Source organism: Gobio gobio (genome assembly GCF_949357685.1).
Source record: "Gobio gobio genome assembly, chromosome: 4".
Taxonomy (NCBI): domain Eukaryota; kingdom Metazoa; phylum Chordata; class Actinopteri; order Cypriniformes; family Gobionidae; genus Gobio; species Gobio gobio.
This window is the reverse complement of record NC_137100.1, coordinates 58,525,391-58,545,308: the sequence shown is the minus strand read 5'-3', so window position 1 is coordinate 58,545,308 and position 19,918 is coordinate 58,525,391. Positions and strand designations below refer to the sequence as shown.

General features: G+C 37.5%; 1 protein-coding gene across 1 annotated transcript in view; it reads left to right on the top strand.

The window, feature by feature from the left end:
- Positions 1-19,918, top strand: part of scarf2 (scavenger receptor class F, member 2) — a 59,505-nt gene that overhangs the window by 17,850 nt on the left and 21,737 nt on the right. The window contains exons 6-9 of the mRNA XM_079814795.1: positions 1,695-1,823; positions 4,356-4,459; positions 11,367-11,481; positions 15,519-15,643. Of these exons, the coding sequence (XP_079670921.1) occupies positions 1,695-1,823; positions 4,356-4,459; positions 11,367-11,481; positions 15,519-15,643 (473 nt within the window). The remainder of the gene's footprint in view (positions 1-1,694; positions 1,824-4,355; positions 4,460-11,366; positions 11,482-15,518; positions 15,644-19,918) is intronic.

Genomic DNA, 19,918 nt, shown 5'->3' with positions numbered 1-19,918 from the left:
AAGTCCAGGCGCTTTTGGCCTCTTTGGATTTTGGATATTTACTGGTGCCAAGCCTCAAAACAGTTCCTATCAGGAACTTCTCCTCAAACTTTCTCCTCAAACTTTTTCCTCAAACTTTCTCCACAAAACTACTAAAAACTGCAGCGCGTCTCTCTCTCTCTCTCTCTCCTCAACACTAGCCGTGCGGCTCTATCTCTCCACAATAACAGCTGTGGTTCATGCGTAATGACGCACACCAACGTGGATGACGGATCAGCCTGTCATTGGTCAAACCCTCATCCAAAATGGCAGCTAGCATCGCGCTAGCGGCAAAAATGACGGAAAATGTATAAATTATGGACATCAAGTGGATATATCTTGGATGTAAGCGTTTTGATTTATTGCTGAACAACTCCAAAAAGATGCACATGTTCCAGGCTGGATAGAAAACCTTCTGTAAAGGCTACAAAGACACCAAAGACACCCCCGTGATGGCTAGCTCGTTAGCTTTCTGCTGGAAAAAAACGGTAAGAAAATCGATAAAAGTTTCATGAAATAATATAGATATTTATCGGAGGTGCCGTGTGACGTCATGGGCGATGCCGTCGGGCTCTGAGGGTTAAAGCGGCAGACAGAAATGAGGCTGCCTCATCGTGCATCATCAGTAAAGAATTATCTAATGGTTTACACTTGGACTGTCAAATAATTTCACATACATCATGTCAAAATGCAAGTCTGACGGAGTATTCATGTAAACACAGTCAGTTATGTCTTAAGTAAATGTAAACAGTTAATCGTCAATATAGCAGTCCAATAAACCTGCTGCGGTAATGTTAATCAAACAACAAAAGACAAAGAGAAAATCACTCACTCACTCTACTGCTGACTAACTTTAGTAAATTTAATAAGAATCACTGTACATGTAATACAGTGAAGTTTGTTTTATTTTACATGTAATTGTTTTATTCAATTTCTATTGTATTTATTCTTACTTGAATAATCTTGAGAAAACATAATTATCGTGAAATAAGATTTTAGTATATCGCCCACCCATAAACATTAGCATTTGGTGTTACCAGAGGCATTAAATAATTGAAATACAATAAAACAGGTTCATTTGTGTTTTTCATGCACTTGTAATAATAAAAGTTCTACATAAATATCTATGTCCATTCTATTCTATGAAACCATTTTTGATTGGAAACTAGTTGAAGTTCTGTTGACAAAATAAAAATGTTAAATGGCAATGGCAATGGCAAGATGTAATCGTGGTATTTTTGTTAAATTTTATATTGCCATTGGTTTAATGGGTTGAAAGGTTAAAATATTAATAGAAGGAAAACATGTACAATAGCAATTTCTATTCTATCGACTCAAGTGTCAAAAAGCTCTGAACACAAATCCACACACTACTTGAAACGTTTGCGTACACAAGCCCTTCTTATCTTGATTTTGAACAATCGCTTCAAACAAACAGTCCCTGAAGACGAAAAAGGATGACATCATCATGTTCTCTAGGCGCCCCTTATATACTTCCTGGTCATAGGCTGTCGCCGGCCAATAAGATTGCCGGGATTTTACAGTTGCTTACCAGTCACACTGAGGCGTTTCCCCATAGTGTCTCAGGACGCAGTGCGAGTTCCCTTTCAGAAGGGAACTGAATTGACCATTTGATTCTCTGTTTGTATAACCTCTGCCTTTTTCTCTTTGTATAGCTGTGAGGTGCGCTGTCCTAACGGCACCTATGGAGAAAACTGTGAAAAAGACTGCAGCCATTGTTTTAATGGAGACTGCCATTTTGCCACAGGAGAGTGTCTCTGTGACCCAGGCTTCTATGGGACATAGTAAGTCACATCTTTGAGTCATGCACATATTTAGGTAATCTTGATATAGGCCTGTTTTCATTAACGAATGAATCACGAAATCAACAAAGAGTCATTCGAAATGCTTTAAAGATGAGTAACTTTAAACAAATTGCAGGAAACAGGACACCCAAAATCTATTCTTTGTAAATTGCACGTCCATCATAGAAAGACATGATGACACTGGGTGGAACACCAATTCAACACATAAATAAATATTTTGAGAGGAAAAACATTTCCTTGCCCTTATAACAGAAAAAAGGCATTTTTGAAACTCTGTAGTCTATAATTACTGTGATTGAAAGAGAATTATATTGATGAGCCTGAAAAATTTTCAGACTCCACTTAAACTGTGTACAGAAGATAGTTTCAGTCTTGTGGTGTCATATCTATTTTTGTTTTTTATTAGCTTGTTTTTTTTTTTATAAATATATTATTCCTGTGATCAAAGCTGAATTTTCAGCATCATTACTCCAGTTTTCAGTGTCACATGATCCTTCAGAAATCATTCTAATATGCTGATTTGCTGCTCAAGATACAGTTCTTATAATTATCATGTAGAAAACAGTTGTGTTGTTTAATATTTTTGTTGAAACTCTTTGATGAATATCAAATTCAAAAGATCAGCATTTATTTGAAATAGAAATCTATTGTAACATTATACGTATTTACCATCACTTTTGATCACTTTAATGTGTCCTTGTAGAATAAAAGTATTAATTACATTAAATTTAAAAAAAATCGGACTGACCCCAAACTTGTGAAGGGTATAGTGAAAAGTTAGATAAATAAATTGTTCGATTATTCAGCATTCAAAATCTGAATTGAAATAATAGTTGCATATTGAACTGCAATTGGTTTCTTTAGGAAATGCCAAATTAGTTTATTTTACTTTGCCGATGAGATAATTTAAATCCAAATATTGACCACAAACTGCACTTTAATCATATCATACCTTTATCACTTAACCCCTTTGGTGCTGCTCAGTTATTTTTGACCAAAACTGTTTAGGTTTGTCTTTGTTGTTTTTTTTTTTATTTTATTTTATTTTTTACTTCATTAGAATGGTATGAAACTTGGTAAAGGTTATGGTACTTGCTGTGTGAACACACACACACACACACATGATGGACATGATTTGAAAAGGTTAAATTGCCTTGAAAAAAAATTCACACACACTTGTATTGTTTGCAGTCAAAAATGACCACATTGGAAATGAATGGGAGACGAATTTAATCTATTTGAAACTTTTGGTACTGCGCCCAAACAAAATCTTACTGAAAGCTTATTTTTTGAGATATCAGCCTCAAATTTATAAAACAACTTGTTTAGATTTATGGCTTACTTCAGCAATAATCTGCCACGTGTCGTCTTTAGAAAGAGACCAAACTCAAGTCTTTGCTCAAAAGCATTCGAGATTTACGATCCTAGGTGTATATGACATTCTTCTTTCAGACGAATAAAATCGGAGTTATGTTAAAAATGTCCTGGCTCTTCCAAGCATTAAAATGGCAGTGACTATTGGGTCATTTTTTAAGTCCATAAAAGTGCATCATATAACTGCTCCACACGGCTCCGGGGGTTAATAAAGGCCTTCTGAAGTGAAGTGGCACATTTGTGTTAGAAAAAAATATCCATATTTAAAATGCTATAGACGGCCAGCAGTACGCTGTGAAAAGTGAAAGAGAAAAAAGTTATGAAAGAGTAACCCTTGACTCATGCGTATTGACGAACGCAGAAGCGCAGAGGATAGAGCAAAACAAAACACCGGTCATGAAATAAGAATTTTTAAAGATAAATGGTGGAGGATTTCGATATAAGAGAAGAGGGGCTTAAATTTGTTGCCCAGCACTATCCATGAGAGGTGTCAAAGCTTGCGATGCTCCTGTACATCGAGTCTGGGGTTACTCTCTCACCGTAAAGTCGACTTGCGTACCGCTGACCATCGGAAGTTAGTCATTTTATTCTATAAAGTTTTAAATATGGATATTTTTCTTACATAAATGTGCCACTTCGCTTCAGAAGGCCTTTATTTAGTGGAGCAGTTATATGATGCATAGATGCACTTTCATGGACTTCAAAAAATGACCCAACAGTCACTGCCATTATAAAGCTTGGAAGAGACATTTTTAACATAACTCCGATTCTATTCGTCTGAAAGAATGTCATATACACCTAGGATGACTCGAGGGTGAGTAAATCATGGGCTAATTTTCATTTTTGGGTGAACTAACCCTTTAAAGACAAGCAGAAAACAATAGCAATATTTCCTTTTTCTCTGAAAGAAATTTTAAACATTTGGTCAGTTTCAGTTCAGTAAATTTTCTTTGCTTGTTACATTTATCATAAATGCTCGTTCCACTTTTCTGTTCATGTATTTGCATCGCCAATATCTACATAATTGCCCATAATTCCCCAAACTGCCTTGTTCCATTTTCCCTGGAAACTCCTGTTGCTTTGTACACAATGCTTGCGTTGACTCTCTTGTGCTCTTTGCATTTCTTTTCATTTTAGCTGTAACCTGACCTGTGAGTTTGGTCAGTTCGGAGTGAACTGTCGAAAGACCTGTCAATGTCACGACAAGAACTGCAACCCAGTGTCAGGAGCCTGCAACCTATGTAAGAAACCCTTCCTGTCTCTTTTTGGAAAAATGTAATGTAATTTCTCAAGCTATGTTATGTCATTTGCTATGGAGACACAAAAGAACTCCTGAATTGTTCAGACATACTTGTGGGGTCCAACGTTCCATTACGTAAAGGGAAGGAGAAATAGTTGCCCGGTTGACACAGCAGTCAACTTAAGATTCAACCTTCTGACTCATTAGGCACATTATGCAACGTATTACAACCATCCTGGCAGATGTCTAATATTCCCTAGCCAAGCTGTTTTCATCAATGCTATCTTTAGAGAGTGACAGTAAATACATTTATAAATGTTACAAAATATTTATATTTCAAATAAATGCTGTTCTTTTTAAAGGGGTACTTCAGCATTGGGAAGATGAATGTGTATTTAAACTGGGTAATTTATGTAGTAGAAATGTGAAATTATTTTTGAATTTGGTGCCTTCTAGACTGAGAAAAGGCAGAAAATTTATTTTTGTCTCATGTGGATGAAAGACAACAACTCCCAGAATGCACTTGCTTCGCTGCCCAACGAGGCCCCTCCCAAGCCATGGCTACTGGTTATCACTTGTCCACCATGACACCACCCCCACCATCGTTTTGTTTTTCATAGTAATACAATCATTTCGTTCAGTTAGAGAATAAACACTACAATTAAAAACTGAACGTGTCTTTTCAATAACGTGTGAGTGAGCCGAACGAAAGTCACGTCTCAAACGCAGCAGGAGTCGGATTTAATTCATCACGAGAGCGAAGAGCTGAGCAGAGCTGAGGTAAGCGCGGCAGTCATTCACGGCGCGTGTCCAGTCCGGTGCGTTTTCAGATCACATATGGAAGCTAAACTTTCATAGGAATTCATTGAAAAGTTGAAACACTCACTTTGCTCCGCACCGCTCTGCTCCGCTATTAATGCCTGATCCGAGCGGCCGAGCTAGCGAGTTTTTACTGTATTTCTGATTAAATAAAAGCAAAAAAACATAAAATATTTTTTCCCATTAAAAATATCAAAACATCCTATATATTTTGAATTCATTGTATTTTTATTAGCCTTTTGACAACATGTTTTTCTGTCTTAACCCTCTGGGGTTCTTCATTTATGGGTCACACTCAGGACCTTCGGGTCAAAAATGCCCCGGAGGGCGGGATTAAGATAAGAAAGATTTTAGTAAAATCAATGAAATATATTTTTGTTCAATAAAATTTTGTGTTTTGAGATAATTTTATGATTTATAATTAATATTTATGCAATAATTATGACCCATATATATATTTTATTATATATAAATAAATATAAATATATATATATATATATATATATTTATTTTATTTTATTTTATTTTATTTTTTTTTTATTAAAGCTGTATTTCATTTTAGAGTCAAGCCTAGGCCTCATGAAAGCAATTTTTTAAATGAGATCGGTGCCATCCGGTGGATACATTGAGCATTTTTATCACGCAATAGCACATTTTTACCACTAAAGTGGATCTTGCGTTTTATTAAAAAAAATGTTAAAAATCGTAGCTTCATCGGAATGGTCCGAAACTTGGTGACTTTATTGGTACTTGGTATATGAACACCCCAAAAAATTGGGGTCAGGATTTGAAAAGTCTAAGTGGTCATAAAAAAAAAAATAGTCACACTCAGGACCTTCGGGTCAAAAATGACCCCCATAGGAAATGAATGGGAAATTAGTTTTTTTGTGTATACACTCTACAATCTAGTTTTTTTGTCTGTTTTTCACTCTTGATGTTTTAGAAATTCACCCCTTCACTGCTGAGTCCTTTTTTCTGCATCCTGGCTGATTTGTAGATTGTATGCACAAAAATACTCTGTATTTTCATATTTTTGCCAATTTCCCATTCATTTCCTATGGGAGTCATTGAGTGTGACTATTTTTTTTAGGTCCTGAGTGTGACTATTTTTTTTACGACCACTTAGACTTTTCAAATCCTGTCCCCAATGTTTTGGGGTGTTCATATACCAAGTACCAAGAAAGTCACCAAGTTTCGGGCCGATGAGGCTACGATGAAGCTATGACTTTAAACATTTAAAAAAAGAATAATTCGGGTCAGAAATGACCGAAGAACCCCAGAGGGTTAAGCAATTTTTTGTAAAAAAAAAAAAAAAAAGCCAATGCAGTAAGAAAAAAAGGGTTATTTCCCATATATATATATATATTATATATATATTGTCTTATAATCTTAATAATTTACCTTTATCTTTAAATTTATCTTAACACATGGTAAACAAAAATAAAAAATATGCTGTTTTCCTGAAGATTTGAATAATCATCAAGGAAGATAACATTTTCATAACATAAAGGAAAAATGTTTTCCTGAACATAAAATTCGGATGCCGATGAATATTTTACAGCACACATGATTTGTGCGCTTTATTCAAAGTTGTCAAAGCCATGTGTGTCAAGGCTTTGTGTGAGACACAGACCCGAAATTGAAGTCATTGCTCCCTATTGTCATCTCTTTCATTATTTTTTATGCAGAAAATCATCGATCTCACTAGATTAAATAGACAAAAAGAGTAAAAGACCATTCATTTCTCTTTAAAAATCAATGAGAAACTTGTTGTGCAGGCAAAAGAAACACACAGTTGCTATGTGTAACATGCCTGCGTAGTCCTCACTATGTAGGTCACTGCCGTAGACGGCAGCAGTTTAACATGGCGGCCTTGATGGTGTTTCCAGAGCGGTGTCTTATTTTTACGGCTGTGTTTTTTGGCTTTTTTCCTGCCTGCTCGCAGAGCTAGTGAGACCCGGGGTTGTTTCACACAGCTGAGAGAAATACTACAGGAAGAGAGACAGAGTGATGAGGAAAGGTGTGGGTCAGGAGAGGTTTCACAGGGACCTGAGTGAAGGCAGTAATGATGTCATTGTGCCCGACCTTTGTGAGGCCTTTGAACGCAGCTGTGCTTTCAGGGCATGTGTTGATGTCCCCACACCTCACACTACACCCGGACTGAGCTCAACACTTCTGTGAGCCTAGAGCACAAATCAAAGAGTCAAATAGGATGTCATCGGATATTAGGCTTGAACTGTTTTCAGTTGGTTTTTCAGTAGCAAACGTTTGCCCAAGAAATATTATGAAAGGAGCATTTGGGTTCAGCTGAAAATAATTGCGACTTGTAGCTCCGTTTGACAAAATTGCTGCTGAGATTTAAATAAACTATGCACGTAAAGAGGACCTATTATGCTTCTTTACATTTCAAGCTTTCTTTAGTGTGTAATGTTCCAGTTTGAGCGTGAAAACGTTCTGCAAAGTTACAAAGCACAAAGTCACTTCAGGGAGTTTCTCTATATCAGTGCGCACTGTTTCTGAACTCCCTGAAACGCCTCGATTATAGTCTTCAGTTTTGTTCCGGAATGAACACATCACAATATTACTCATTTAAATAATTCCCGCCCAAGGCTTGTGCAAAATAAAGGGGCGAGGTCTGGTTGAGTTACGTTAATGATGTGTTGAAACTCGCAGTTATGGTAAAGGGCGTGACATTTCCGAAACACCAATCACAACACACTGATCCAGCCTACCAATCAGAGCACATTGTTCATATAAACAGGAACTAAACAGAGCTTTACTGACAGACTGGGAAGAGAGGTGCTGCAAAAATGTAAAATATGTGAAAATGTGATTTTTGAACATTCAAGCATAAAAATAAATATTCTAGTAGACCCCAAAAACAAAATCAACACTTTGGGAAAGAGCATAATACGGCCTCATCAAAACACAGTTTATTATAAACATTTGTTCATGGCCTGCTGGTTGTGTTTATCTGGGTTTAAGTTTCTTATGTTGCATAAATATTATTACTGACACAACATATGCATATTGAACTAATAATTGGCCTTGGATAATCCAGACGAAAAATATGGTGCATCCAACTGCAGAAATTCTTCTTTGTCAGCAGTGCCAAGTTAAGCATCCCATCACCGTCTTTGTTTATGAACGGAAGAGCCAAATGGCCACACATTATGCTCCAGTGATAATGTCTGTTGGCAACAGATGCAAAGAAGCCACTGACAGACTTCCTGCATCTCACAGGATTAAACTCCTGAACTGGTGTGGAACATTTCGTTTAATTTCGGTACAGTTCTTTAGCATGGAACAACTCAAGATAATGTAAAAGAAATGCGTAATGGGAAATGCCATTTGCAATGATGCAACATGGAATTATTCTGAGTATGAATTCGAAAATATGTTAAAATATGTTCGGCTGATAGGTCGATCACAGGATTATGCCGGGTATTTATTAAGTTCATTAACATTTATGCTGCGTAAACTTCAATATCACGACATTAAATAAACAAAAAAAGTTTAAAATCGTTAATTTCTTAAAAAATTGATGCGGTTTGTTCAGGCAAATAAAACAGTTGCTTTTTGAGTGACTGGAATTGGTTAATTTCTGTAGTGTTCTTTAGCAGGTACAATTCAATTCAAATTTTATTTATAAAGCACATTTCAAATCAACCTGAGTTAGCCAAAGTGCTGTACATAGAGAAGATACATACCTAAGAACACATACAAATTACAAACAATTAAAAGCACGAGAAAAAAGATGTGTTTTTAACATGGATTTAAATTCGGCCAATGTAGAAGCAGTTCTGACGGGTAGTGGCAGGTTTTTCCACAGCTCAAGGCCCGCTACTGCGAAGATTTGGTCGAGATGGTGGTACCACCAAGAGACGACCATTTTGGGATCTAAGTGATCGTGAAGGATTGTACGTGATAATCAGGTCGGAGAGATATTTGGGAGATAAATTATTGAGAGCTTTGTAGACGAATAACAAAATATTATAGTCGATACGGTATCGGACTGGCAGCCAGTCCAAAGAACGGAAAATTGGTGTGATATGGTCTCGTGAGTAGATGGGCAGCCGCATTTTGAACCATTTGAAGGCGAGAGATGGAAGAGAGAGGTAACCCAGAGTACAAAGAATTACAGTAATCAAGCCGAGTTGATATAAAAGCATGAATTACTGTTTCAAAACTTTTCCTGCTTAAGAAAGGTTTGACTTTGGCTAATCGGCAAATATGATAAAAAAAAACTGATACTAACTATGGTGTTGATTTGTTTGTCTAATTTAAGACCATTATCTGAATGAAATCCTAGATCCTTAAAGGACAACTCCGGTGAAAAATGAACCTAGGGGTAATTAACACATGGTTAACCAGTAGATCGTTCTCTGGGATGCGTTTTCATGAAAATTGAAAGTAAAGAGTTTTATCTCTAAAAACAGATTAGCTTATAACGCTAGTCTATGGGGCATATAATAAGTAAAATTCAATCGCTAGTTAATACCACTAACAAGGCTCAAAATAGCCTCACACTAACACGGTAGCATAATGAGGGACGTAAGATAAGGAGTTAGAGTGCCGAAGTCAATTGAGTCTTCGTCTAGGTGCTCTTTTGGCCCAAATTGAATGATTTGGGTCTTATCGTCATTAAGTGGCATTAAATTGTTTGTAAGCCACAATTTGAGATCATGCACAAGGTACAAGTTACACGTACAATTCAAGAACATTTAAACACTGTTTAATGTAAAATGCCATTAAACATTATTCTTAGTATGAATGTAAAATATTGGCAATTATTAGAATCTGATCAAATTATGCGTTCTGCAGTGTGTTTATAAAGTTCATTAACTTTTATAGGGCCAGATTTACTAAACAGGGCAAATGAGAGCGCAAAACCAAAAAAAGCCCAGACGGGAGGGGAAAGTTCTGCGTGTGATCTACTGACAACGCACTCTAAAGAACACAGACGCAGTCGGATCATTTCCACAATGACCAACGCAACATGGAGCAGTGCTCTCAATCTACCAAGAGCAGTGCAAATTAGCGTCTGGTTTAAAACACGCTTTTTTAAGGGCGGTAAACAATGGCGCAAACACCAATAAATTGACTTGCGCAAACCTTAAAGGAAAACGCAGACTTTTTGGGACTTTATCTTATTCCCCATATCCCCCAGAGTTAGATAAGTCCATACACACCATTCTCATCTCCGTGCTTGCCATAACTCTGTCTGACGCACCCACCACTAGCCTAGCTTAGCACAAAGACTGGAGGTAAATGGCTCCAGCTAGCCTACTGCTCAATAATTGTCAAAATAACGCCAACATTTTCCTATTTACATGTTGTGATGTGTATAGTTACATTGTGTACTAAGACCGACGGAAAATTCAAAGTTGTGATTTTCTAGACCGATATGACTAGGAACTATTCTCTTAGTTCCTAAGAGTTGGCGTGTTCCTTTAATAAATCACCTTACACGATTCATTTAAATACTCTCCTCCTATAAATTTAGCGTCTGAAAGGGAAACTCCTACAAATGCAAATGCAATAAGGTAATTCGCAAAAATAACCCTGTCCACACCTTTTCAGCGCTAATTTATCACTGCGCTTTAGTAAATCCTGAAACTTTTTTTAACGCCAAAAGAGGGTTGTTAGCAAATCTGGCCCATAGTGTGTAATCTTTAACATCACTGCAATTTTTGACCACTAAATTGTATAATTGTCCACTTTATGTCCAATATTTCATGTTAATAAACGTATTTATTTACTAAGTGGTCATATTCCTCATTCTGTCAAGAGTTTATTTTGTGACAACGATCAACTGACTGTACATTACCCCCTGTTTTGGATTTGAAGATGAAATACTGCTTTTAGGAATGCTTTATTTTCAATCACATCTTAAACTTTGAGCATTTAGAAGAAGGTCTTACCTGTTGTTCTGCACATCCCAATTGTACTTTGGTCTCTTACAGCAGCCATGTTTTCACTGTACAGCCTCCATCTCTCCTGAAAAAGGCTGTGTTAAATGAAACAATTGAATACACGCCATTTTTTTCTAAATTGCAAATTTTACACTCTCCATCTGTGTCTCTCAGATCCTAATCAGCGGATGGGAGTAATAGCGGCGGGAACGCTGGTAACATTCCTGCTGGTGGTTCTTCTGTCTCTGCTGTGCTGCTGCTTCCTCTGTAGCAACAAAGACAACCGCAAGTGAGTGCAAATCAACACTAGTTTCTCAATCCAGTTCTTAGTAAGTCCCAACCTTCTGAATTAAAAGTTAAAGGTTAAAACACTTTGCCCAGTTACAGTTTATTGTGCTGAGACAATCACAAGTAAGTTATTTGTAGATTTTATAAAGGGTTTAAACATATGGCCTTATTTGTGCATAAAATGGATTTTCCCTGAATACTTTCCTCTGGATTCACAAATGTTTTGTAACCCTCAGATTTGATAGTTATAGGTGTTAATGAATTCTAATAATTCGTAAATAGGATGCTTCACTGTTTCAGTGGTTTATCATGTCATAGGGTGTGTTCACACTTGGCATATTTGGTTAAATTAAAACGAACTCTGGTGAGATCCCTCTGTTAGTGCAGTTCATTTGAATAAGTGTGAACGCTGCCTGGAGCGCACCAAACAAGCGGACTGAGACCGCTGAAAAGATGCATCTCGGTCTGCTTCCAAAGGAACTCTGGTGTGGCTCGAATGAAATGAGCGCAACACGGACCAAAGACATGTAAACGAACCAAAAACAGGACATGTCACAATATGCAACCCTAAAATGGACAGAATGCTCAAGCACACCCGTTTTTTCTATTCATAGTCATGATGTTGCCCATCTCAGTTCGGTTCAGGCATTAGAACAGTGTCTCCTCGCAGCAGGTCTTCATTTGTGTGTGATGGAGGGATTCCTGATGCTGTTTTGACTCCTTTACACATTTTATAAGCTCTTTACGAGTTCTCATCTGGTCAAAATACCATCATATGTAGCTATGCATATACAACAAGTGCATTTAGCCCAGCACACAGCATTGTTTTGGATGTTCGGTGAGTTCCATCTCAAAATATACGTAATAAAAGCCGGCTAATCAGGTTGTGAATATATCCCTATGCCTTTAGGTTCTGTATGTTTAGGTTCGGTGTTAAAATGCCAATGTGAACGCTAAGCGGACCAGGACTGTGTGAACACAACCAAAGTTTGACCAGTACTTTTTTTTTTATTATTCTATGTAAACTTAAAAGGTATTGAGTGTGTCAGATATACCCCTACCCCAACTAAATAATCAGAAATATATAATATATAATATATATAATATATACAGTGAGGAAAATAAGTATTTGAACACCCTGCTATTTTGCAAGTTCTCCCACTTAGAAATCATGGAGGGGTCTGAAATTGTCATCGTAGGTGCATGTCCACTGTGAGAGACATAATCTATAAAAAAAAATCCAGAAATCACAATGTATGATTTTTTAACTATTTATTTGTATGATACAGCTGCAAATAAGTATTTGAACACCTGTCTATCAGCTAGAATTCTGACCCTCAAAGACCTGTTAGTCTGCCTTTAAAATGTCCACCTCCACTCCATTTATTATCCTAAATTAGATGCACCTGTTTGAGGTCGTTAGCTGCATAAAGACACCTGTCCACCCCATACAATCAGTAAGAATCCAACTACTAACATGGCCAAGACCAAAGAGCTGTCCAAAGACACTAGAGAAAAAATTGTACACCTCCACAAGGCTGGAAAGGGCTACGGGGAAACTGCCAAGCAGCTTGGTGAAAAAAGGTCCACTGTTGGAGCAATCATTAGAAAATGGAAGAAGCTAAACATGACTGTCAATCTCCCTCGGACTGGGGCTCCATGCAAGATCACACCTCGTGGGGTCTCAATGATTCTAAGAAAGGTGAGAAATCCGCCCAGAACTACACGGGAGGAGCTGGTCAATTACCTGAAAAGAGCTGGGACCACCTTTTCCAAGGTTACTATTGGTAATACACTAAGACGTCATGGTTTGAAATCATGCATGGCACGGAATGTTCCCCTGCTTAAACCAGCACATGTCCAGGCCCGTCTTAAGTTTGCCAATGACCATTTGGTTGATCCAGAGGAGTCATGGGAGAAAGTCATGTGGTCAGATGAGACCAAAATAGAACATAGAACATAATTCCACTAAACGTGTTTGGAGGAAGAAGAATGATGAGTACCATCACAAGAACACCATCCCTACTAAGAAGCATCGGGGTGGTAGCATCATGCTTTGGGGGTGTTTTTCTGCACATGGGTTAGATAGTTAACCTCTAACCTTCCCTCAGTTAGAGCATTGAAGATGGGTCGAGGCTGGGTCTTCCAACCTGACAATGACCCGAAGCGCACAGCCAGGATAACCAAGGAGTGGCTCTGTAAGAAGCATATCAAGGTTCTGGCGTGGCCTAGCCAGTCTCCAGACCTAAACCCAATAGAGAATCTTTGGAGGGAGCTCAAACTCCGTGTTTCTCAGCGACAGGCCAGAAACCTGACTGATCTAGAGAAGATCTGTGTGGAGGAGTGGGCCAAAATCCCTCCTGCAGTGTGTGCAAAACCTGGTGAAAAACTACAGGAAACGTTTGACCTCTGTAATTGCAAACAAAGGCTACTGTACCAAATATTAACATTGATTTTCTCAGGTGTTCAAATACTTATTTGCAGCTGTATCATACAAATAAATAGTAAAAAAATATCATACATTGTGATTTCTGGATTTTTTTTTTTAGATTATGTCTCTCACAGTGGACATGCACCTACGATGACAATTTCTGACCCCTCCATGATTTCTAAGTGGGAGAACTTGCAAAATAGCAGGGTGTTCAAATACTTATTTTCCTCACTGTATATATATATATATATATACACACATAAAATATTTCAGGGTCTCTCATTCATTATACACTAATTATTTGATAATACAGTAACAAATTTAATATTGTGAACTATTATTACAATATAAAATAAGTAATTTCTATTAAAATATATTTTAAAATGCAATTTATTCCTGTAATCATTACTCCAGTCTTCAGTGTCACATGATCCTTCAGAAATCATTTTAATGACATCAGAACCCGGAAGACTTAATTCGTTCCTTCATGATTTTCCTATCAGGGTTTTTCCATTTATAAGTAAAATAAAGCTTGTAGTAAACATAACTTAATGATACGTCAACGTTTCATACACTGCACACACTCACACCCCAAGCTGTATTATCTAGTTACTTATTAAAAGCGTATGTTTTCAAAAATGGTCATAACTGCTTCAAAATTCAAGTTTTTGCTATGGATGTGCGTAATTTAGATGATAGAACAAAACGTCAAATTATAGTCAAGCTATGCTTATCACAGGCTTTATTTTACACATAAATTTAAAAACCCCATTATAAAACCCCATAAGAAAATCTCAAAGGAACCAGCGGCAAATTAGACTTCTGGGTTCTGACGTCACTTTAATATGCTGAGTTGCTGCTCAAGGAACCTTTTTTAATGAATAGAAAGTTCAACGGAACAGAATTTATTCAAAATAGAAATCTTTTGTAAGCATAAAAATGTCTTTACTGTCAAATTCGATCAATGTATCTTTGCTGAATAAAATAAAAATAAAAAGAATATACTATATACATATGTATAATAATACCAAATAAGTTTCATCATAATTAATGCAAGACTATTTAACAGGCATGAGTTTATCTGTTAAATCTTAATTAACCAACAGCTTTTCAAACAGAGCGGTTCTGCTCACATGAACTGTGTGTGAACGTAACCAGATTTAGTGCTGGAAAACTGGACTGACAGCCATATTCTGCAGCGGCGGTGTGAACGTGGCCATTGCGTCTATCTCAAACTCACCCCTGGCAAAGAACATCTTTTAACAAAGCCTGTCATCAGAATTGTTCACAGTTCGCTGACGTGAAAGCCTCCTCTGTTCTCTGCAGTCAGTCGGGAAAACTCAAGACTCTCGTGTTCTAGAAATCACAGCCGGCTGTTTTCTTAAACTTTCCACCTTTTCTAAATGGCTGGAAAACTACAGAACGTAAGACCGACTGAGCCTAGATTTCCTCAGTTTGCCCGTGAGGCAGATGAATCCCTACATTTCTCCTTCGTTTGAACATAAAATCTATAATCTCTATGGTTTGATGGTGTATACTGTATGCCGTATATATAATCCATTTCTGGGCAGTGTAAAGTTGGTCTAACGTCACCCTTCCTCTTTTAGCCCTGACCAGGAAAACTCCACCAACAGCAAGAAGGCCAAAATAATCCTCTGTGGTGGATTCAGCCGAATCAGCACCAAACTCCCCAGAATCCCTCTGAGGAGACAGAAACTACCCAAAGTTGTTGGTATGTCCTCATTTTCCACATCTAAAATTACATATGGTTCAGTGTGCCGTGAGTAAACAGAACCACACAACAGATATGCACTCAATATGATGTGCAGTCTTCAATGGTTTAACAAAAACAGCATATTTAGCGAGTATGTTAGTGATATCCTTTTCGTGATCGGGCATGTTTTAATGCAAATCTTTAGCTGAAACGGTGTCATTTCTATTATTGGCAACCTAAAGGTGCAGTGTGTCATTTGTTCTATGCAAATCTTTTCAAACCTAGTTTAATGTGCAGAAAGAACAACAAGATGCATTTGAGTTCAGCTAGATGGAGCGTAACTGAATGATGTAAGTCTTAAGTGATATTTTAAGTGACACAATGTGTCCTGAATGAACACTCCTTAAAGGGTTAGTTCACCCAAAACTTTTTATTTGCCCATGATTTACTGACCCTCAAGTCATACTAGGTGCATATGACGAATAAAATATTTGATATTTTATTTTTATATTAAAAATGTCCTGGCTCTTCCAAGCTTTATAATGGCAGTGACTTGTTTGGTCATTTTTGAAGTCCATACAAGTGCATCTAGCCATCATATAACTGCTCCCCACGGCTCTGGGGGTTAATAAAGGCCTTCTGAAGCGAAGGGGCGCGTTTGTGTAAGAAAAATATCCATATTTAAAACTTTATAGACTAAAATAACTAGCTTCCGGCAGTCATTGGTACGCAAGTTGACTTGCGCTAAAAGAGTAACCCCTGACGTGATATGTGGATAGTGGTGGGCAACAAACTCAAGCCCCTCTTCACTTATATATAAATCCTCCCCCATTTCTCTTTAAAAGTTCTCGTTTAAAGCCCTATTCGCATGGGATTAGTATTATCTGGGGACCTCTGGTGATTTGTAATAATTGCAGAGAATGTCTGTGATCTTAATCCCGTACGAATCGGCCATGTCTGTAATTTGTAAAGTAAAAATTCCCCCGCAAATTACCTACCATATTTCGCCGAACACAGAGGTCCTGTGATTTGGCCGGGATTAGGCGTTTTTTGTGTCCTGTGCGCAGTTTTATCTTTACCTTTCACGAAGAATGGAGCTAGGCTGCATATAATGCGCACCGTTATGAATTCCCGTGCGGCCGCACGGATTATACTTTCACTTTAGAATGAGCAATTTGGGAGTAAATTGCTTGAATGGTGTGTTTAATATTATTCTTAATGAAAAACACAAAAACAGAACAGTACAAATGACAAACTCGCTTAAATGGGCGCTTTTACATTTAGCTTTGAAACTGAATCTTCCGCCGTATATTGTTATTATATTGCTCAGTTAAGTTTTTAATTGTAGCGTCTGTTCTCTAACTGAACTAAATTATTTTTATTACTATAAAACAATCAAAATGATATTGATACAACTGTTTATAATTTCATACAGTTATATCTGTAACGAAAAAACATTTACAAGTCTTGACATCATATCCGGGAGATAGTAAATTCGAGTAAAATCACAGGCTTGCTTATCCCATGCGAATGCGCCACGCAAAATTCAGATGTGGGTGGGTAATTTCTAAATCACACGAGGTCCCCTGATAATACTTATCCTGTGCTTAAGACTCTAATTCAATGACCGGTGTTTTGTTTTGCTCTATTCTCTACGCTTCTGCGTTCGTCAATACCATAGAGCATAAAAAAAATACGGATGACACTACTTCATTGGCTTCCGCTGAAGTAACTGAAGCCTCCAGAGGTCAGAATATGGCGCTGACATCTTGCGCAGATTTGGGGCAGAGTCTGCGCAGTAGTGATCTCGGGACCGGAATCTGCGCGCAGAGAGCAAGAAGTAGAGGCCCGATATCAAAAGCCCGCCCACACTCTCGCAGATGCAGAACAATTCATTATGTTGGTGTGAAATAAACAACTATGGAAATGTAGAAATTAAAGCTGTTAGTGCCTCAGTGAATATTTCACTCAGAAAAGCCGTCAATCTCAGCTGTCAATCATGACTTCACACCCCCCGTTTTTATAGCATCAACTAACTAACTAAAACTAAACTTATTTAAAAAAACGAACACTTGAAATGAAATCATCGTGATAAAAACTGCCTACAATGACAGAAACAAGTTTGCGGAAAAAAATATTTGAAGTGTAATTTGATCGTTTAGTTTGTCTCGCGTCCATTTGAAAACACGGAGGGGCGGGTGTTATTTTAGGAAGCTAGTTATTTTAGTCTATAAAGTTTTGTGGGCCGTGTGGTGCAGTTATATGATGGATAGATGCACTTTTATGGACTTCAAAAATGACCCAATAGTCACTGCCATTATAAAGCTTGGATTAGCCAGGACTTTTTAAATATAACTCAGATTTTATTCGTCTGAAAGAAGTCAGTCATATACACCTAGGATGGCTTGAGGGTGAGTAAATCATAGTCTAATTTTCATTTTTACATGAACTAACCCTTTAAAGAAACCCCAAAAAAGTAAAAAATGAAGATAATTTGAAGAATGTTGGGAACTAAACAACATTTTACTCCATTGACTTCTATTGTAGGTACATAAAAAAAAACACTAGAACATTTTCGCAAAATAACTTATTTTATGATCCATGACATAAGGATGTTAAACGACATGAGGATGTTGCCAATTAAATTGTATCATAATTCAATCATCCTCACATCGTTCCAAACCTGTATGACTTTCTTTCTTCTTTGGAAAAGATATTTTGAAGAACGTTGGGAACCAAACAACATTGACTTCAATTGAAGGGAGTGAACATTCCCTTTATGTAATCATTTGTTGGTTGACTTACCTATCTGGCGCTTTTAAATCATTGCTGTGTTAGTCATATCAAATTCTGGCTCAACCAATGGCATGAGTTTAGGGCGGGCTCTCTGTTTCCCTGACCAATGGCAGATGAGGCAGTGGTTCGGAACCTGTTTGGTGCCTCTACTGGTTAAGAGCTTCAGTCAGAATGAAAAGCGCTCTGCGTTGACCCAAACACAGTGTTTAGGGTTTCATCTGAATGGAATGCTCCGGGTGTACGTCTTATTTCCCTTGGCTCCATGTGAAGCTTCAAGTCCTTATTAATCGGTACCCAAACAGACATTCATTTTTTTATTCCCCGCATTTCTCCCCTCATTTCCCCATTTCTTATTAAAACAGACGGCTGGGAGCTGAATGTTGCCACAATCAAAGGCTCCTCTGTTTTTGCCAGGATGGAACCCCTGTGTTGAGTTCTTGTGGTCGGGAACTGTATGAGCTGCTGCTGCCAGAAGCCGGTTTTAGAGAGAATATTAAAGTGGCCATGCAAACATATTACTTTTTTTAAGGCAGTTTGTTTGGTATAATCATTTTGGACGTGGATTCAGAGACAAAATCGTAAAAGGCACTAAATTAAGTGAATTGGACTTTTTAAATATAGAACAATGTGAGTTAGTTTTGCAGCTGTTTTTCCTTTAGTATGCACAAAAACAAGAGGTCAAATGGTAACACTTTACAATAATTCTCATTTGTTAAAGGGTTAGTTCACCCAAAAATGAAAATTATGTAATTAATTACTCACCCTCATGTCGTTCGACACCCGTAAGACCTCCGTTCATATTCGGAACACAAATGAAGATATTTTTGTTGAAAGCTGATGGCTGAGAAAGGCTTCAGATAGGCCTCCATTGGCATTCAGTACATTTACACTCCCAAGATCCATAAAAGGCACTTAAAACGTCGTTACAAAGTCCATTTCACAACTGTGGCTCTACAATAATTTTACGATGCGACGACAATAGTTTTTGTGCGCAAAAAAAAATAAAAATAACACCTTTATCCAACTTGTTATTGTCTTCCGTGTGTGCCTCCACGACGCATGCGCGAGAATATGACGCAGATCCGGCATTCGGACACATGACCCAGAAGCGATTTGTTTACAATCAGAGGAAGACGCGCATATCTAAGCTGTTGAATTCTACATTGATCGTGCTTTAGGTCTCTGCGTAGTTCTCAAAATGGGATTAGAGTGTGCATTTCATGGATTCCCGAAAAAAATATTTACCACTTTTCAAAATGTTTATCTTCAACGCGCGTTCGCAAGAGCACCACGACGCATACGTTTTGTGTTGACGGAAGAGCGGCCATAAATATTTTCCCTAAAACTCTATTCCAAGCAATACATTAGTTTTGTGTGGGAGAAACCATTTAACTATTGGCCTTTTTTTTTTTTACACTTTTTTTTTTTTTTTTACACCTCGCACACTGCAATCAGATACTAATGCCATTCCATTTAATTGATTGAAAATGTCTCACT